Source organism: Hippocampus zosterae, chromosome 9 (assembly GCF_025434085.1).
Source record: "Hippocampus zosterae strain Florida chromosome 9, ASM2543408v3, whole genome shotgun sequence".
Taxonomy (NCBI): domain Eukaryota; kingdom Metazoa; phylum Chordata; class Actinopteri; order Syngnathiformes; family Syngnathidae; genus Hippocampus; species Hippocampus zosterae.
This window is the reverse complement of record NC_067459.1, coordinates 13945391-13961954: the sequence shown is the minus strand read 5'-3', so window position 1 is coordinate 13961954 and position 16564 is coordinate 13945391. Positions and strand designations below refer to the sequence as shown.

At 44.1% G+C, this 16564-nt stretch overlaps 1 protein-coding gene across 2 annotated transcripts; it reads left to right on the top strand.

Moving 5' to 3' along the window:
• The first annotated feature begins 839 nt into the window (after positions 1 to 839).
• On the top strand, positions 840 to 16198 carry rereb (arginine-glutamic acid dipeptide (RE) repeats b). 2 transcript variants are annotated; one of them, XM_052077333.1, is made up of 17 exons: positions 840 to 1114; positions 1955 to 2003; positions 4111 to 4235; positions 4976 to 5075; positions 5158 to 5256; positions 5458 to 5538; positions 5640 to 5793; positions 5886 to 5972; positions 6043 to 6236; positions 6375 to 6518; positions 7616 to 7726; positions 7842 to 8962; positions 9748 to 9946; positions 11125 to 11824; positions 11909 to 12049; positions 12777 to 12951; positions 15231 to 16198. In XM_052077333.1, the coding sequence occupies exons 1-17, from the start codon at positions 1089 to 1091 to the stop codon at positions 15262 to 15264; spliced, it is 3540 nt and encodes a 1179-aa protein (XP_051933293.1). In that variant the 5' UTR covers positions 840 to 1088; the 3' UTR covers positions 15265 to 16198. The 2 variants fall into 2 exon arrangements, with proteins under 2 accessions (XP_051933293.1, XP_051933292.1); XM_052077332.1 differs by having other exon boundaries at positions 841 to 1114; positions 6372 to 6518.
• The last annotated feature ends 366 nt before the right edge of the window (positions 16199 to 16564 follow it).

Sequence of the window (16564 nt, the reverse complement as noted above, 5' to 3'; positions counted from 1 at the left end):
TCAATTATAAAATGCATCATGATAAAAAATTGGGTATCCCCTGTTTTTGTGCTATCATTCCAATCAACTCAAAGTCTGCAATGTGTAAGGAAATGAGATCCAATGAAGCTGTATTACAAATCCTGTCTCTACTAAGATAATGGTTCAATTTTGACACTGTCGAAGAGAGAAACAAAAAAAGGGAAAACTTATTCACAACCTGACAAGATATTGAGCTGAATTGCCTTCACATAACTTAAAAACAATAAAATAAAATGAAAGGATTCTTAGAGTAAGATTAAGTCTTACTCTAATAATGCCCAGTGGAATGCAGGAATTAACAACAAACCGGCCTCTAAGTAATGATTACGAAGGGCACACCTCTGAAATATCAAATTTGCTCATATTACCTGTCGTTGTCTTGATATTTATACAGTATATGCGAAGACACTGGACATGTTAATGAACTCTTACAATAATGACAAACACTGATTACACAAGATAGGAAATGCATAAATATAAATATGCTATACTTTACTTCAATACATTTTTGCAGGTGTTTACGTTTTCAAACAACATGGCTACAACGTTGCTGAAAATCGTCATGTTTGTTCAACCATAAATATTAATTGCATCGTCAGGGTGTGCCATTTTCATTTTCAACACTATTTTGCTGACTACGATGGCAAAATAACTTCCAACCGTGTGGAGTGACGAATAACAGATTTGTGGGGGCGGGGGGGAATCAAATTGACGCCAGGGATATATTTCATATTCAGATTGTTGACTGCTGTTCAACGCATTAAGCGCTTTCCACTGCCATCATATCCAAATCCTAAAGTGCGAGTGAGGCTGCACCGACATACTCAGTTTGTGTACACTCGTCAAGTTTGAAGGCTGCGCAGTGTGGCGGCCGAGGTCATTGCACTTCAGAGAAGAAGAAGAAAAAAAAACTCCCTTCGCTACAGCGCCTCCATTTTGAATAGCCATGTAATAGGGGATTGGCATAGTTAGTGTGAGTGCAAGTGTGTGTGTGTGCGTGCGTGTGCGCGGCTGTCGCCCCGCTGAGCTGCGTAGTGTCAACAATCTACAGTCGAACGGCCGTCGACATGGACGACCTGTTCAGCCCACGGAGGTAAATAACTTGCTTCTTATAATCCCCCTCTGCATTATTTGTCTTGTTGTTGACTGGATTCCCTTCGGGGTTTGCATTGGCGAGCGGCCACTTTGCACGGAGCGCTCGGCTTGTCGGCAGTCACGAAGTTGTGGCTAACGAGCTAGCCAAAATAACAGCTCGGGCGCTAATGTCACGGTCCCCAGCAGCTAGCCAGCCGTTTTTTGATGCTACAATGCGATACAAATGGCGACATGGAGCAGTTAGCTCACGTCCGCCGTGTTGTGTGGCGTTGTGTGTTGTTTGCGCATACGTTGGGTGCCTCGGCTGTTAAAACGCCATTTGCAGTTGGTATATATTTACATACGCGATTCACATACACATTATTATGATATGTTAAGTGCATGCTAACATCAAGAAGCAATGTGGAGTGCCCGTCGGACTAGGTCTGAGGGCCGACACGTTTGGAAACGCACGACAAGCTTCTGTTCCTGAAATGGTGACTCCAGTTGTGGTGCGAGAATTAATTAACAGCCCGTGTGCTGGCGTGATTGATTGACAGGCCTACGCGGCCGCTGGCGTCAGGTTTCGCCTGGCCTAATGTCAAGAAACGTCTGCTGGGGGCGGCTCCCATTGGCTGAAAGCGACGTGTGGGCGGGGCGCCGCCTTTTTAACGAGATGACTGTGCAGATGAAGAGGAGATAATCAGCTGAGAGCAGCAATCGCACGCTGTGCGACCTGATTTTTCCGTGTTCTTCTTCACCAATATGACACTGTGATGATGGGGGATTTAAGGAAGCAAACGCATTGATTCCCATTCACCCCTCCATTTTATGTTTAAAATTTTTACATGTCTTCTAGGAGTTTGAACAACACTCAAGGCGAGATAAGAGTGGGGCCAAGTCATCAGGTAAACAAACTATGGCTGTGTTGGAAATAACTCCCTGTACAATGGTGCCTTGAGATTTAGTACATCTTCATCAATTTAAATGAATACAAACATTGATTCTGCTCCAATATACAGTATAACCCCAAAAAGCTAAATTATTTGAGTCATTTTTTTGTAAAACTCTTTCAATGCCAGCCATCAAAGAAAATAGAACCTGTTGAGTCCCAGCCAAGCATTTTGACTGGTATTGCAAGGCTCACAGAATATTGTTTTATGACTATGTAAACACAGAAACTACCAAATGAAAAAGTAGATTCTCTTCTTTTATCACAAAGAAGTTTTGCTTCTATCATGTTCCATTTTTTTTGTAGTAATCGGCACTAGAACTTGTGTAGATTTCACCAAAATCAAATATTTTGTACACCCCACCCCACAAACAAGCTTTTTATGAAAAGAGATATATTATGTACAACAGTGACTTTTATGCTGATAATTTTTGCTTCGTGACACCTCAAACATATGAAAAGTCTTTTTCTTGTATAGACATTTTTTTCCCCACATCCCCATAAAAGCACAGAGTAGACGACCATTGCCCTCGCTGGCGCTCTTCGTTAGGATTCCCATTGATGACAGTTGACATCAACGGCGCTCAAGGGGTTAATAAGGAAAGTAGCACATTATAATATTGTACTTTATAAAAACATAGACTAATAGCATAATTAATCAATCAATAGCATTGTTTTTAGATGAGAGAAGTCATGCACATACCCAACAATGACGTCACTGCGTGGACTAGATAACGATGTAAATGTATTGTTTAGCATTGAACAAATCAAATGCAATCTAACAGAGCATGCCCTTAGTCTATATTAAAATGGAGACTGGTGGACCTCAAATGGAATGGCCTGTGCTTTCTCCAGACCTAAATCCTATTGAAAACCTGTTGGATCAGCTGAGTCTACTGTATAGGCTCAAAACTCAGCACCCCAGAAACCTCAGTGACCTCTGAGGGCCGCCCTCCAAGAAGAGTGGGATGCCATGCCTGAGCAGACAATAAGTTGACTTGTAAACAGCATTGGACATCGTTGTCAAGCTGGAATTGAAGCTCAACGGCACATGACAAGCTTTTGAGATGTTGACATTTTGTTGTGGTGTACACACCATTTTTGTGAACTTTTGTTTCAGTTAATTGTTTGAGATGAGGAAATCACCACTGCATCCTTCTACTTTAATGTCCTATTTTCATGATTTATGTAACTAGTGCAAACAAATTGATTCACATACATGTCTATCTATATTTCTATATTCATTTTTAAAAATGGATACACGCTCTTTTTTTTCTTAATGCATTGCCAAAGTATCAAATTGGGACTCGGCATCGGCAGATACTTAAAACTTAAGCCTCGGATTCTGACTTGTGTGATTCGACTGCGTGAGTGGGACATCCCAAGTTTGAGGGCATTTGATTTATCTAATGATAAACAATACATTTACATGGTTATGTAATGGCATGCACAGGCTAAAATGACAAATCCATGCAGCTATGTTGTCAGTGGGTATTATCTGTGACTTCTCTCATCTGCAAACGACACGATTGATTTATGACCTTGTTAAATGCCACCAGAGAGGAACCAGGTTGTCACCAAAACAATTTAAACTCATCAAACTTGTATTTGAAGTGAGATCGTTTGCACGAGTCACGATAGCTTGCCTGTCTGACTTTCTCAACTCTTAGGCAGTTCAGTGAAACCACTTGATATCAGGCAAGGCAGACTTAGGCAGTTGGTATACCCTGAGTGTTAAATACTGCTTAAACAATTTACATTATGATGTGCTGCACTGTTTAGAGACGGAGCCTTTTTGTGTGCGTGTGCGTTTCCCAACCTTTATGGAGTGATTATATATTAGAAAAATCTTACGGCATTATATTGTACAATGTACTTCATTAGTGTTACAGTTAAAGTGATTTTAACACCACTATGAAACATACAGTGCATGTCAGTTGTAATAAAAAAAATTCTAGAACCCTTACCATTTTTGACCATTTTTCCATCACAATTCAGAATTGAGGTCATGGTCTGGAAGCAGATTTTTTTACTGAATTCTTCGTTTGGATGCTGTGTTGCAGGCAAAGCTTCCTGAGCTGCAGCCTCGGCCTGCACCAGCTTCCCATTCTCAGACGGAGAGTGAGGAGCTCATGTGGACACCTGGCGTCAATGACTGCGACCTTCTCATGTACCTGAGAGCTGCCAGGTCAGTGTCACTGACACGATCGATTCTAATGAACTTACCTTGTGAGTTCCAAGGCCCATGCTGTAGTTAAGATAAGATAAGATATCCTTTATTTGTCCCACACTGGGGAAACTTACAGCCTCCAGCAGCAAGAATGTAGGTAGAAAGAAGAAAGAAGAAAAAAAACCAACAAACACCGTTCAATTAAGTGCAATATAAACACAAAATGGATAAATCGCAGTGCTATTTACAATTGTCTTTCACATCATTTAATTATTATTATTATTATTATTGTTGTTGTTAATTAACATTAAGATATCCTTTATTTGTCGTACACTGGGGAAATTTACCGCCTCCAGCAGCAAGAATGTGGGTAGAAAGAAGAAAGAAGAAAAATTATCACTTCCTGTAAATACTGAAAATCTTTTCGGCTGTGACACCACGGCTGGCAGTTCTCCCAAAGCAATTGTGCACTTCCTGCACTTAATAGTGTATACCAGTCCTGTTTCACTTTTTTTTTTTTTTTTATTAGTCACCCCAAGGAATCTGCCGAGCAAAAGTGTTGGTTCCACAGAGATGAATCCTGATTCTGTGGAGAGCAAATCTTGATTCCAATCAAGTGTGAGGGGCAACCATAATTTTTTTTAACATAATAAAACATTCGTTTTTCTCCTAGGTGGGACCGATTTAAAAAAAATCATGTTCTTGTAGCATGTGGGTCTAAAATGACACAAGCGTCTGTATCGTATTTGCTTTCAAAGGAGCATGGCGGCGTTTGCGGGTATGTGTGATGGAGGATCCACAGAGGATGGATGTTTAGCCGCCTCTCGTGACGATACGACGCTCAACGCTCTTAACATGGTAGAGAGCTCAACTTGTGTTTATCATGATCCTCATGTACGATTAAAAGATGACTTAACGTTGCACTGCAATTCCCTCCCAGTTGCACGCAAGTCATTACGATGCTGCAAAAGCTCTCCAGCGTCTGGTGAAGAAGCCTCTACCAAGGCTTATTGAGAAGTGCTGGTCTGAGGATGATGTGGTGGGTTGCAGCTGATCAGTACCACTTACATTTTGTGACATAAGTTATATAAATAGGCGTTCTGGTAAAAACTAGTTAGTTAATTAGTTAATTGTAAACATTCTTTTAAGCAGCACTTTGTCAACAGCAGAAGGTAGTAGCAGATAATCTTTTTTTAAAAATGAATTATATTCATAATATAATTTATATATGATGATTTAGAAACGCTTCATCAAAGGCCTCAGACAGTATGGAAAGAATTTTTTCCGGATTCGAAAAGACTTCTTGCCCAGCAAAAAGACTGTAAGTGAGCACTTTAAGAAAAAGCTATAATTTCTGAACACAAATTCCATTTGGTGAATAATATAGCATCCATCCTTAAAAAATGGCCTTTGCATCACCAGGGAGAGCTGATCACATTCTATTACCACTGGAAAAAAACTCCAGAGGCTGCAGGAACGCGAGCTTATCGACAACAACGCAGGCAGCCGTCGTCTCGAAAGGCAAAGACCCGCTCTGCCGCTGCTCCAGTGAGCGCCCCGTCTCGAAATTACTCTGGTGAGTAATTCTCTTTCTCCATTCATCCCAAAGTTGCAATTTCACGTATACTTCTATACGTATACGTCGTATACGTCGCTTCTCCTCTCCAGTGGATGCAAGTTCAGCCAGTGAGGACGAACTTGACAGTGAAGATAGTGAACAGGAAGTTAAGAGCTGCAGCCACTGCAGTACAACACGTGCGTATGACTTATCTTGGGAAGGTTTATTTACAACTGCAGCTTTTAAGAGTGTATTTTCTTCAAACAGGTTCTAAGGATTGGCACCAAGGAGGGAGATACAACCCGTTGCTATGTACAACCTGCCGCACGTATGAAAACAAGCACGGCTGTCTGCCGCCGGCACAGAAGTCTTCGGGCGCGTCATTCATGTTTAAACCCGTCAAAGGCGAAGAGGAGGGGAACAGTAAACATGGCATGAGGACACGGCGAAGCAGAGCACCTGTAAGCGTGACACTCTTTGTCAACATTGAATAACATTTACACACAGGTGATAGTGGGACGAAGCTGGTAAAAAAAAATGTTGCTCGTTTAGTAATGTAACCCGAGTTTTTTTTCCCCTACACCTTACACATACAGCAGTTGTCATCTTTAAGAAGCGGCCACAGGAGACTCACCGGCTCTCCCACGAGCGAGGATCAACAAAACATGCCCCAGAATTCCCAGACTGGGACGAGAGCATCGACCACAGACAGTAAGAATGACTCCACGAAGAAGAATAACAAGGTAAACACCGTCTTGGACTGAAACAATCAAAATCAAGCATGTCACTGAAATCCATACGTGGGTTGTCTTGAGATGCATATTAATTGGTTCCTGACCATGCTCATAACTCAAAATGTCTCAAATCAACCTTCTTAAAATAATGGAAATGTCATTTATATGTTTTACCCTCCCCCCAATTACCAAAGTAATTCAATAGTGTCAGGCTTACTGCCTCCTTCAAAGCACATTGTGCTCCCTTGCTGGTCTACATGCATACAGATATACATTCATTCATTCATTCATCTTCCGAACCGCTTGATCCTCACTAGGGTGGCGGGGGATGCTGGAGCCTATCCCTGCTGTCTCCGGGCAGTAGGCGGGGGACACCCTGAATCGGTTGCCAGCCAATCACAGGGCACACAGAGACGAACAACCATCCACGCTCACACTCACACCTAGGGACAATTTAAAGTGTTCAATCAGCCTGCAAGGCATGTTTTTGGAATGTGGGAGGAAACCGGAGCACCCGGAGAAAACCCACGCAGGCCCGGGGAGAACATGCAAACTCCACACAGGGAGGCCGGAGCTGGAATCGAACCCGGTACCTCTGCACTATGCTGCCGATGTGCTAACCACTGGACTACTGGGCCACCTACAGATACAAGTCTATCAAAAAAAATGCATATTATGATAAAGTTCATTATTTTCCATATCGTAGTGATAACATTTCAACTTTCTTATATTTTAGATTTCTTGCACACCAACTGAAATATTGGAGGTCTTTCATTGTTTTAATACTGATGATTTTGTAATACAGCTCATGAAAACTCAAAATTCCTATCTAAAAAAATTTGCATATGACGAACAGGTACTCTAAAGGAGCTATTCACTGAATCATCTGAATCAACGAGTTAACTCTAAACACCCGCAAATCATTCCCGAGGCTTTTTAAAACTCCCAGCCCCGCTCATGACTCAAAAGCGCAATCATGGGTATGACTACCGACCTGACTGCTTTCCAGGAGGCTACCATTGACACATTGTAACGGTCACAAAGTCATCAGATTCAGATTTGAACAGCCGTCAACATCTGATAAGAGTATTCCACTTGTTTTCCAGAAGGTGAAAGAAGAGCCAGCCACACCAAAGACAATGAAACGAGTCAGGGAGAGTCCTCCTCAGGAGCTTCACGAGCCTGAAAAAATCAAACCCAAAAGGCCAAAGACTCAGGTAAGAAACAAGCAGCAAACAGGTGGAAACCTTGACTCCTGTTTGTAGTACTGTAACTGTTAGTTGTGTGACGCTGTCAAACATGTTTTGGGGTTTTTTTTTTGGCCGCGCCTAGGAGCCGCAGGATTCTCGTTCTGAGGTGGAGGCCGAGGTGGAGGAGGAGAGCTCCTCAGAAAGCCGCAGTGCTCAGGACGATGGCAGCAGCGACACCAAAGACATCGATCAGGACAACCGCAGCTCCTCTCCCAGCATTCCCAGCCCTCAGCAGGGCAACGAGAGCGACTCTGACTCTTCGGCCCAACCGAGCGCGATTCCCCCGAAACCTGCCGCACCGCCGGCCGCCCAGGCCGACACAGCGGTCCCGCAGGCCCCTCCCTCTCAGGGCCCAGCTGTCATTCCACCGCAAAGCACTCCCAATTCTGGCTCACCCACTAGTCAGCCCTCTGCATCTCCAGACCCGCCTCAGCCAGCTGCTGACGAGTCTGCTGCCAATTTGGCCCCGAGCAACCGACCTCTGCCCACCCCTCATTCTCTCTGTGGTGCACTGCCGCTTCCACTCACGGTGGGGCAGGACTCGCCTCTGTCGTCTGCATTTCAGGTGCCACCCGCTCTCAGCTCGGTGTCCTCCCAGTTACCACCAACCCAAAGACCCCCACCCTTCTTTAGGGAGTCACAGCTGCCTCAGCCTCCCCTTTCCGGCCCCCAAATCAAGCCTCCTCCCACCACCCCGATTCAACCTTCCCACAAGCAGATACCACACCAGCCCGCTCCAACCTTTCCCCAGATGCCCTCCAACCTGCCTCCTCCACCTGCTCTAAAACCTCTCAACTCTCTGCCCAATCAGCATCCTCCAGGCGCGCCCCCTCCACCTCTTCAGCTGATGCCCCAGTCTTTGGCTGTGCAGACGCTTTCCGGCCAGCTTCCGGTGATTTCTCAGGCGCACGCTCACCCTGGAAAGAGTACCAGTTCCCCTCATCCATCCAGCGCGTCCTCGCAGGCTCTCCCCACTGCTACCTCGGCAGCATCGGTCGGCCCCGTCCCCAGCGGGCAGCCGTCCTTCCCACCTATTGGGCCGAGATCATCGCCGAGCGCTACAATGGGAGCGCCTCAAATACAAATAAAAGAGGAGCCGCTGGATGAGATGGAGGAAGCAGAGAGCCCACCATCTCCAGCTCGCAGCCCTTCGCCAGAGCCTACCATCATCAACATGGCCAGCCACGCCAGCCAGTCTGCACGGTGTGTCTTGACTCCGTAAAATGTGTCTGAACATATTATTTCCTCTTTTGAATGATCGTTTTTTTGGAAATCTTTTATCAAGAATTTCAACACCGTTTTGAGTGTTGGACACCTGCAATAAGCTCAAACACTGAAGCAAAAATATTTTGCTTGCAAACATATATCCTCTCAACACAGCACTTTCACATTTTAGTTAGATCGATTACAAGAGTTTAGTTGTTCAAATCTGTGACTTTCACGCAAGCTGACATGGGATCGATTTTTACTGAATGCTTCAACTCAAAATTACCCAGTCATTGCTCCAGGGGTGTAGTTTCCCTATAGAAAGCTGGATGGATCGATTTACTCAAAGGACATGCGCTGACATAAAGTTTGCTCAAATGTAGCACAAGCCAAAGTCCATATACAGTCAAACCTCCGTTTTCGAACGTCTCTGTTCTCGACCAAATCGGTTTTCGAACAAAAATTTCGAGTTTTTTATGCCTCGAATGATGACCAAATTTGGGTTCCTTCAACAAACTGAGCGCACTTGAATGCGTCGCTTGATTCCTCTTGCCTTCCTTACACGAGGAAGTGTAGCGTTCCATTGTGAACAGACGTGTTAAATAAAGATAGATTTTTTTTAAAAAAGAGGGTGGTTTTGGTTTTCGAACAAATCGGTTTTCGAACAGCCTTCTGGAACGGATTATGGTCAAAAACCGAGGTATGACTGTGGTAAAAAAAATTGCGGCACCCAAGGAAAACCCTCCAATATTAATGAAATATGTCTCTGTCATCGATATCAGGTTCATCAAGCACTTGGATCGTGGCTACAACTCCTGCGCACGGACAGACCTGTTCTTCACACCGCTGTCCAGCTCCAAGCTGGCCAAGAAAAGGGAGGAGGCCCTAGAAAAGTCTCGGAGAGAGGCCGAGCTGAGCGCTCGGCAAGAGCGTGAACGAGAGAAGGATCGGGAGCGAGAAAGGGAGGCTGACAGAAACGCTGTGAGTAAAATGGTGCATTCATTCTGCAGTGTTAGTTTGTCACCAAGGTGAAAAATAACTGAACACATATACAGTACCGTACTGGCCCGAATATAAGACGGCCCTGATTATAAGATAAGACGACCCCCTCTTTTTCAAGACTCAAGTTTGAAAAAAGACTTTTTGAACACCAAATTAATTTTCATACAGAAAACAATTACAGTCCATCTGAAACAAATGATTCTAACAATATATTTGCGAAAAAGCATGTTATTTTGCCTCATTCAAATGTTGAACATTTGAACATTTAAATATGACACTAAAGTGCAATCACATTCGTAAATGAATGGCTTCTGGTTTTTGAAATGTAAATTACATCATAACTTCTCAACTTATTACCGTTATTTTTTTTATTTTTCTTCTTCGTGCTACCGCTATTTTTATTTTTATTCTTCGTGACAGGGGGTCACTTTGGCCCGGGGGAGTCAAGTTCAGCATTCGCTTCGATATCTGGCACCATCTAGCGTCGTGAATGGGTATAATGTCTAGACACCGAATATAAGACGACCCCCACTTTTTCAGTCTTGTTTCAATGCAAAAAAACGTCTTATATTCGAGCCAATACGGTACTTGGTTTCTGTACTAAAGCAGATTGGATTTTTGTTTTTTTTTTATGTGTACTTTTATTTATTTTTTAAACTCATCAGCACAGTACAATATTGATAATATTCAAACATTTCCCAAGATGCTCCAATCTGAATTTTACTCTGCCAAATATAAAAATTGGCATTGGCCTAAAAAAATAAAAGTATATTGGGCGAGCGGGCACTAGATGTAAGTAAGTCAGTTCTTCTCATTAGCAAATATAGCAAAGCTTAGATGCTTTGCTATATTTGTATAGTATATATACATGCTTAGATGAAAACAGAATTTTTGTACTCCCTCAGTTGGAAGACTGTAAAAGAGGGAAATTAATTTTTCCCCGCTGTGCTACCGTATCAGAATAGGTATGCAGTATACCTTTTATGTTGTACAAATAGATTTCAGAGTATGCACTTTTTTTTTAAGTTTACTCAAGTGAAGGAGTTGAATCATTTGCCATTTTCACTTCAACTAAATGACAAACTGTGAGTACTTTGACGACCTGCATCTGTCGCACAAAACATGAAGTATTTTCTTACACTGTCTTTTGTTTACAGCGAGCATGCAGCTCCTCCCACGACAGTCGCCTGAGCGAGGCTCAAATGGCCGCTCACGGGCGCCCGGGCATGTACGAGCAGCCGCCCACCACTGTCGCTGCAGTGCCCCCCTACATCGGGCCCGATACACCAGCCCTCCGCACCCTGAGCGAGTACGCCCGACCCCATGTCATGTCCCCCACCAACCGCAACCACCCGTTCTATGTGTCACTCAGTCCCGGCGACCCCATGCTGGCCTACCACATGCCCGGCCTGTACAGTGCCGAGCCCAGCTTGAGAGAGCGTGAGCTGAGGAACCTCAGAGAGAGGGAGCTCCGCGAGAGGATGAAGCCGGGCTTCGAGGTCAAGCCCCCCGACCTGGAAACCTTGCACCCCTCGGCCAACCCTATGGAGCACTACGTCAGGCACGGGGCCCTGGCTCTGCCCCACATCCCCGGACCTCCTCACCACTTCGCACCCTTTCACCCAGGGCTCAACCATCTGGAGCGGGAAAGGATGGTGCTGGCCGGTACTCAGCTGCGCCCGGAGCTGAGCTACGCCGAGCGCCTCACCGCCGAGCGGCTGCACGCTGAGAGGATGGCCTCCGTGGCGCCGGACCCCGCAGCCAGGCTGCAGATGCTCAACGTGACACCACATCATCATCAACACTCGCATATCCACTCTCACCTCCACCTGCACCAACAGGACCCCCTCGGTCAAGGTGACTACTTTGACTAAACCTTTTGAGGCATGTTTTTGGCAATGCAACCCGAATCACAACACATGTTCATGTTCATTCACACAGGTTCAAGCCCTCATCCTCTGGTGGACCCCCTGGCAAATGGACCACGTCTGGCTCGCTTCCCCTTCCCCGGAGGCCCTATCCCCAATCCTTTGCTAGCTGACCTTCCACATGACCATGAGATGCTGCGCCACCCTTTGTTTGGTACGTCTTTTGGGGTCACAGTACTAGTCTGGGTGTCCCGTGAACCCCTTTTTTAAAAAAATATGGGACAGCATAGTAGTGGAGTGGTTAGCACATCGGCTTCCCAATTCTGAGGTTCTGTGTTCAAATCTCAGCTCGGACCTGCCTGTTTGGAGTTGATATGTTGCCACTGTGCTTGCGTGACTTTTCTACAGGTACTCTGGTGTCCTTCTACATTTTAAAAACATGCATTTGTAGCTTAACTGAAGACTTTAAACTCCCCGTGGGTGTGAATGCGTGTCTATACGTGCCCTGTGATTGACTGGGGATCAGGGTAGGGGTACCAACAAAGTCCAAAGTCAGATGGATTAGGCTTTGGCTCACTTTTGACCCAAGTGGGGGTAGGTGGTGTCGAAAATGGATGGATGGGTATTTAAGTATGGGGTTTATATTAGGTTCAACTATAAAAGATTCACTGCCAAGGCCTGATCCACATGCATAAAAAGCTCGCTTTATATTAAAACTCTTAGGTAGAGTGCTTTTCTGCAGTAACAAGATACCAGGTTAGCCCCCTTATCCTCTTTTTGGTAGCACACGTTTAGCCTCCATGGTTCAGGATGTTTTCAATCAAGAATCGCGATTGTCAGAATGGTTCAATTTTCATTGCCTTCCCTGCATTTAGACGGGTGCAGAACACTGGACTGCTTCCTTATTGAGAGTCACGATGTGGTCTTTGTGCACTCTGTAGGGGCTGCCTATCCCCGAGAGCTGCAGGGTCCAATTCCTCAGATGTCAGCCGCACACCAGCTCCAGGCCATGCATGTTCAGTCAGCAGAGCTGCAGAGGATGGCCATGGAGCAGCAGTGGCTGCACGGACATCACCTGCATGGAGGCCCCCTGCCCAGCCAGGAAGATTATTACAGGTGCGGACATTAAATCCTCTAAAACGCTTGAAGAAGATAAACTATACATACAGTGGTACCTTGACACATTACATTCATTTGTTCATTGACCAAGGTTGTCATTCAATTTACTCGTACACTGCAACTTAAATTTAACGGACTAATTGAGGGTTGAGGTCGTCCATTCGAGGCAATAGTCTGTTTTTTTTTTTTGGTGGCCTAAAAACACCTAGTACAGTCCACAATTATTTTTTGGGAGGGAAGGGGGGGCTTAAAAATTGCCATAAAAGTGCTCAATTAGTCAATAAATATTTATTTTTAAAATAAAAAAATAGTTTGAAAAGTTTCTCCAAACTTAACTCGGGTGCATGGGAGCAGTCACTTGAGCTACGATATTAAGAGTACCGTATTTTCACCACCATTCGGCGCACCGTATGGTTGGGCGCAGTCTCATCAATGGCTGCTATTTCTGTATTTGACACATAGACAAAACGCACTGTATTATTGGGCACAGTTTTATAGTGGTAAAACATACGACAGCTTAACCATACGGCATGCATGCGCGCACGCTAAAAACCCGTTAGCTTGAAGCATACGGTAGCATGCCAAGACATACAGATACAAGCTAAAAACACGTTTTTAAAAAGGCAACGGAAGCAAAACTGAGTTCTGTTGTATTTTATTTAGCCATCGTATAATGTACTCACGTTTTTCGATCAATCATCACCCAGAAATCCATCAAATTCCTCATTCTCTGTATCAGAGTTGAACAATTGTGCAAGTACCGGTAATCCGTCAAAAACGCCGTGTTCCCTCTCGTTGTCAGAGTCACTCTCATTGCCATGTGGCTCCACAGAAATGATGCCGGCTTTGCCAAAAACTCGAACATCAGTGCAAGCAGACACGTTGGTCCAAGCAGCCACAATCCATTCGCAAATTGTGGCGTAACTCGCCCAGCGTTGCCTCTCACTCTTTGTAAAGTTGTGTTTGCCATCGATCATCCATTGTTCCCATGCCATTCGCAACTTTACTTTGAACGCCCGGTTGATGCCGATGTCCAGCGGTTGGAGTTCTTTAGTCAAGCCTCCGGGAATGACCGCAAGCTCAGAGTTCATTTGCTTGACTTGTTTTTTCACCGCTGCTGTGAGATGGGCACGCATGCCAAAGGCATAACCAATGGCTTGAAGTTTGAACTGAGCTTCGTAGGCGTGTCTCTTTGTAGAATTTATTTTCGGGGGTTCTTAGAAACCAAAATCGAAGTTGTTTTGCAACAATGCACATAGCCACACTCTATACAGGTGTTGGTACCTGCTTGAGGCGTCCCTTTAGCGTCCACTTACACGCATACCCTTCACTCATTGGCGGACTTCTCCCCCGCATGCCTGTCCCCTCTCTCTCTCCATATATGTATATATACACGCCCACCCTTCACTGATTGGCCGACTTCTTTGCCGCATGCCTGTCCACAGTCACTTCCGCCTTTTCTCTATATAAACAGCGTGTCGGCTGTCAGGTTTTGGAACTCAGCGCATACACAAGACGCTCTGCATCATAAGGCGTCCTGTCCATTTTGGAGAAAATTTAAGACTTTTAATGGCGCCTTATAGTCGTGAAAATACGGTACCTTTAGTTAGTTCCTTTTATTCCAGCTCCGTTATGAGCGTTTCATAGGTAAGGGCGTGACCCAAAAAATAAAACAACAACTATACTTTACCAACGAGGGTTTAATCGCATCGAAATCTGAATGAACATTTGAGATATTAACATCGAAATGAGGACGCTATCAGTCACATGACTGTGCAAGGACGTCATGCTGGTTTGCAGTTTATTGAATACACCCAATTCCCCGGGAAGGTGAAAACTTGGTGCTTCCAGTTTGGTCTGCCACCTGTTGTGACCCCTGGCGGTTTATGATGTCACCACCTCTATGTAGAGAAGCTGGAGAAACGGGTCACAACTTGGGGCTTAGAGTTCCAACGCTGCCTTACCACCATAGGCCTCAACCGAGATGGTGATTGATTGTTTGGCTGTTGACTAGAGTGCATTGGCAACTGTAGCTCTCCTTACCCACAAGCGAGGGCATTACAGTACCGAATTTGCTCAGGTTTTTTTTCTCTTCACTTGACAGCAGCGTTTACAAAGTTCGCTTGTACATCAAATATTGGTGCGTCAAACAAAGCAAAAACATTGACCAAGTGACGACTCATAACTTTAAAAAAACTGTGCAATCCATAAATCAAGGCACCGGCGTGTGATTCACATTAACATTTCTTCACGTTATTTTTCCTGTTTGTGCACAGCCGTCTGAAGAAAGAAGGTGACAAGCCATCGTGAGATCAGCATGGCGCATTTGTCATCTAAAAGCCTGTACACCCAGTAGAATACTGTAAGAGAGTACTCGTGTGTCTTTGTTTTCATATATTTTACAACATATCTGTGTATCGTTATGCGCATTCCTATTTCAGCACTTCACAGGCCCGCTAAAGTCTGCCCGAAGTTTTTCACAAGACTGAAATTGTTTTCGGAACAATCTCTCAGATATTCACGTGCGTTTCAAAAGTGATGGACTTTCACCAACTTACTGTTCAACAGTTTCATATGCAACACAACTTTGCTAAAACAGCCTTTGGAAGATTTGGAAACAGACTTTGGTGTGTCCTTGAAATATATTGTCGTGTATAGATGATGGTTGCTTGTACAGAATTGCATTAAAACCAGTGTTTGAACGAGTGTTAACGACCGAGCATGACTCAAACTAGATGAACGAGTGTTAACGACCGAGCATGACTCAAGCTAGAGTAGCAAGTGGCATCGTCTTGTTTAGGCTTAAAAACAAATAATAGAGGTTTGGTTTTACTCGAATTATGCTAAATATTTGTCTAAATCCTAAAGTTTTATATATCCAAGATATCTTTTCACAGTATGACCTAAGCTTTATTCACTCCTTTTTGAGCCTGTAAATATTAAATGTTCACAATATTCTATATAAATGAGTATCATTAGTTGTAGGTGTAAACCTTGTTTGAACAGGAAACCTGAAACTCTTAACACTATATAATGTATAATTGACAATTATTAATTGGAACTTGATCTGTACCCCGCAGGTTTTTCGTGGAATTAATGCATTTGATAAAAACAAGAGAATTGGTGACAAACTAAAGATTGACAATTTTAAAAAAAAAGGCCTTGAAATTTCATATTTATGTGTATCCAATAAAGTTTGTTCATTGCATATTTATTTCAATAAATATTCTGCAGTGACACCTTGCATTCTGAAGTGTTTTTTTGGGGGCGCGGGGGATAAAACGAGTGTAAGTACAAACCACTCAACTCTAGTTGTGAGTCCGATTGACTCCTTTCACTGTCAGCCTTCCACTACAATGAGATTAGATTAATTTTGCGAAGGGTTCATTTTGGGTTTGCCAGAGTGTCAATTTTGCCAAAAGTCATTTGGGATTAAGTTCCAGCGCACCCATGACCCCATACGGCAAAAGCGGTAGAAAATGGAACAATGGATGTACTGATGGAAATGAAATGAAGTCAAGATGGCGCCCGAGTAGGCAGCCGTCAGCAAGTGCTCTCATGAGCCTTGCTTTTTTTTTTTGTTGTTGTTCTTGTGTTTCTTTTGTCACTT

Coding starts and splice junctions, on each gene's coding strand:
- rereb (XM_052077332.1), top strand. CDS start 1,089: ATGGACGACCTGTTCAGCCCACGGAG. Junction 5,794..5,885: donor CCCGTCTCGAAATTACTCTG/GTGAGTAATTCT, acceptor TCTCCTCTCCAG/TGGATGCAAGTTCAGCCAGT. Junction 12,050..12,776: donor GCTGCGCCACCCTTTGTTTG/GTACGTCTTTTG, acceptor TGCACTCTGTAG/GGGCTGCCTATCCCCGAGAG.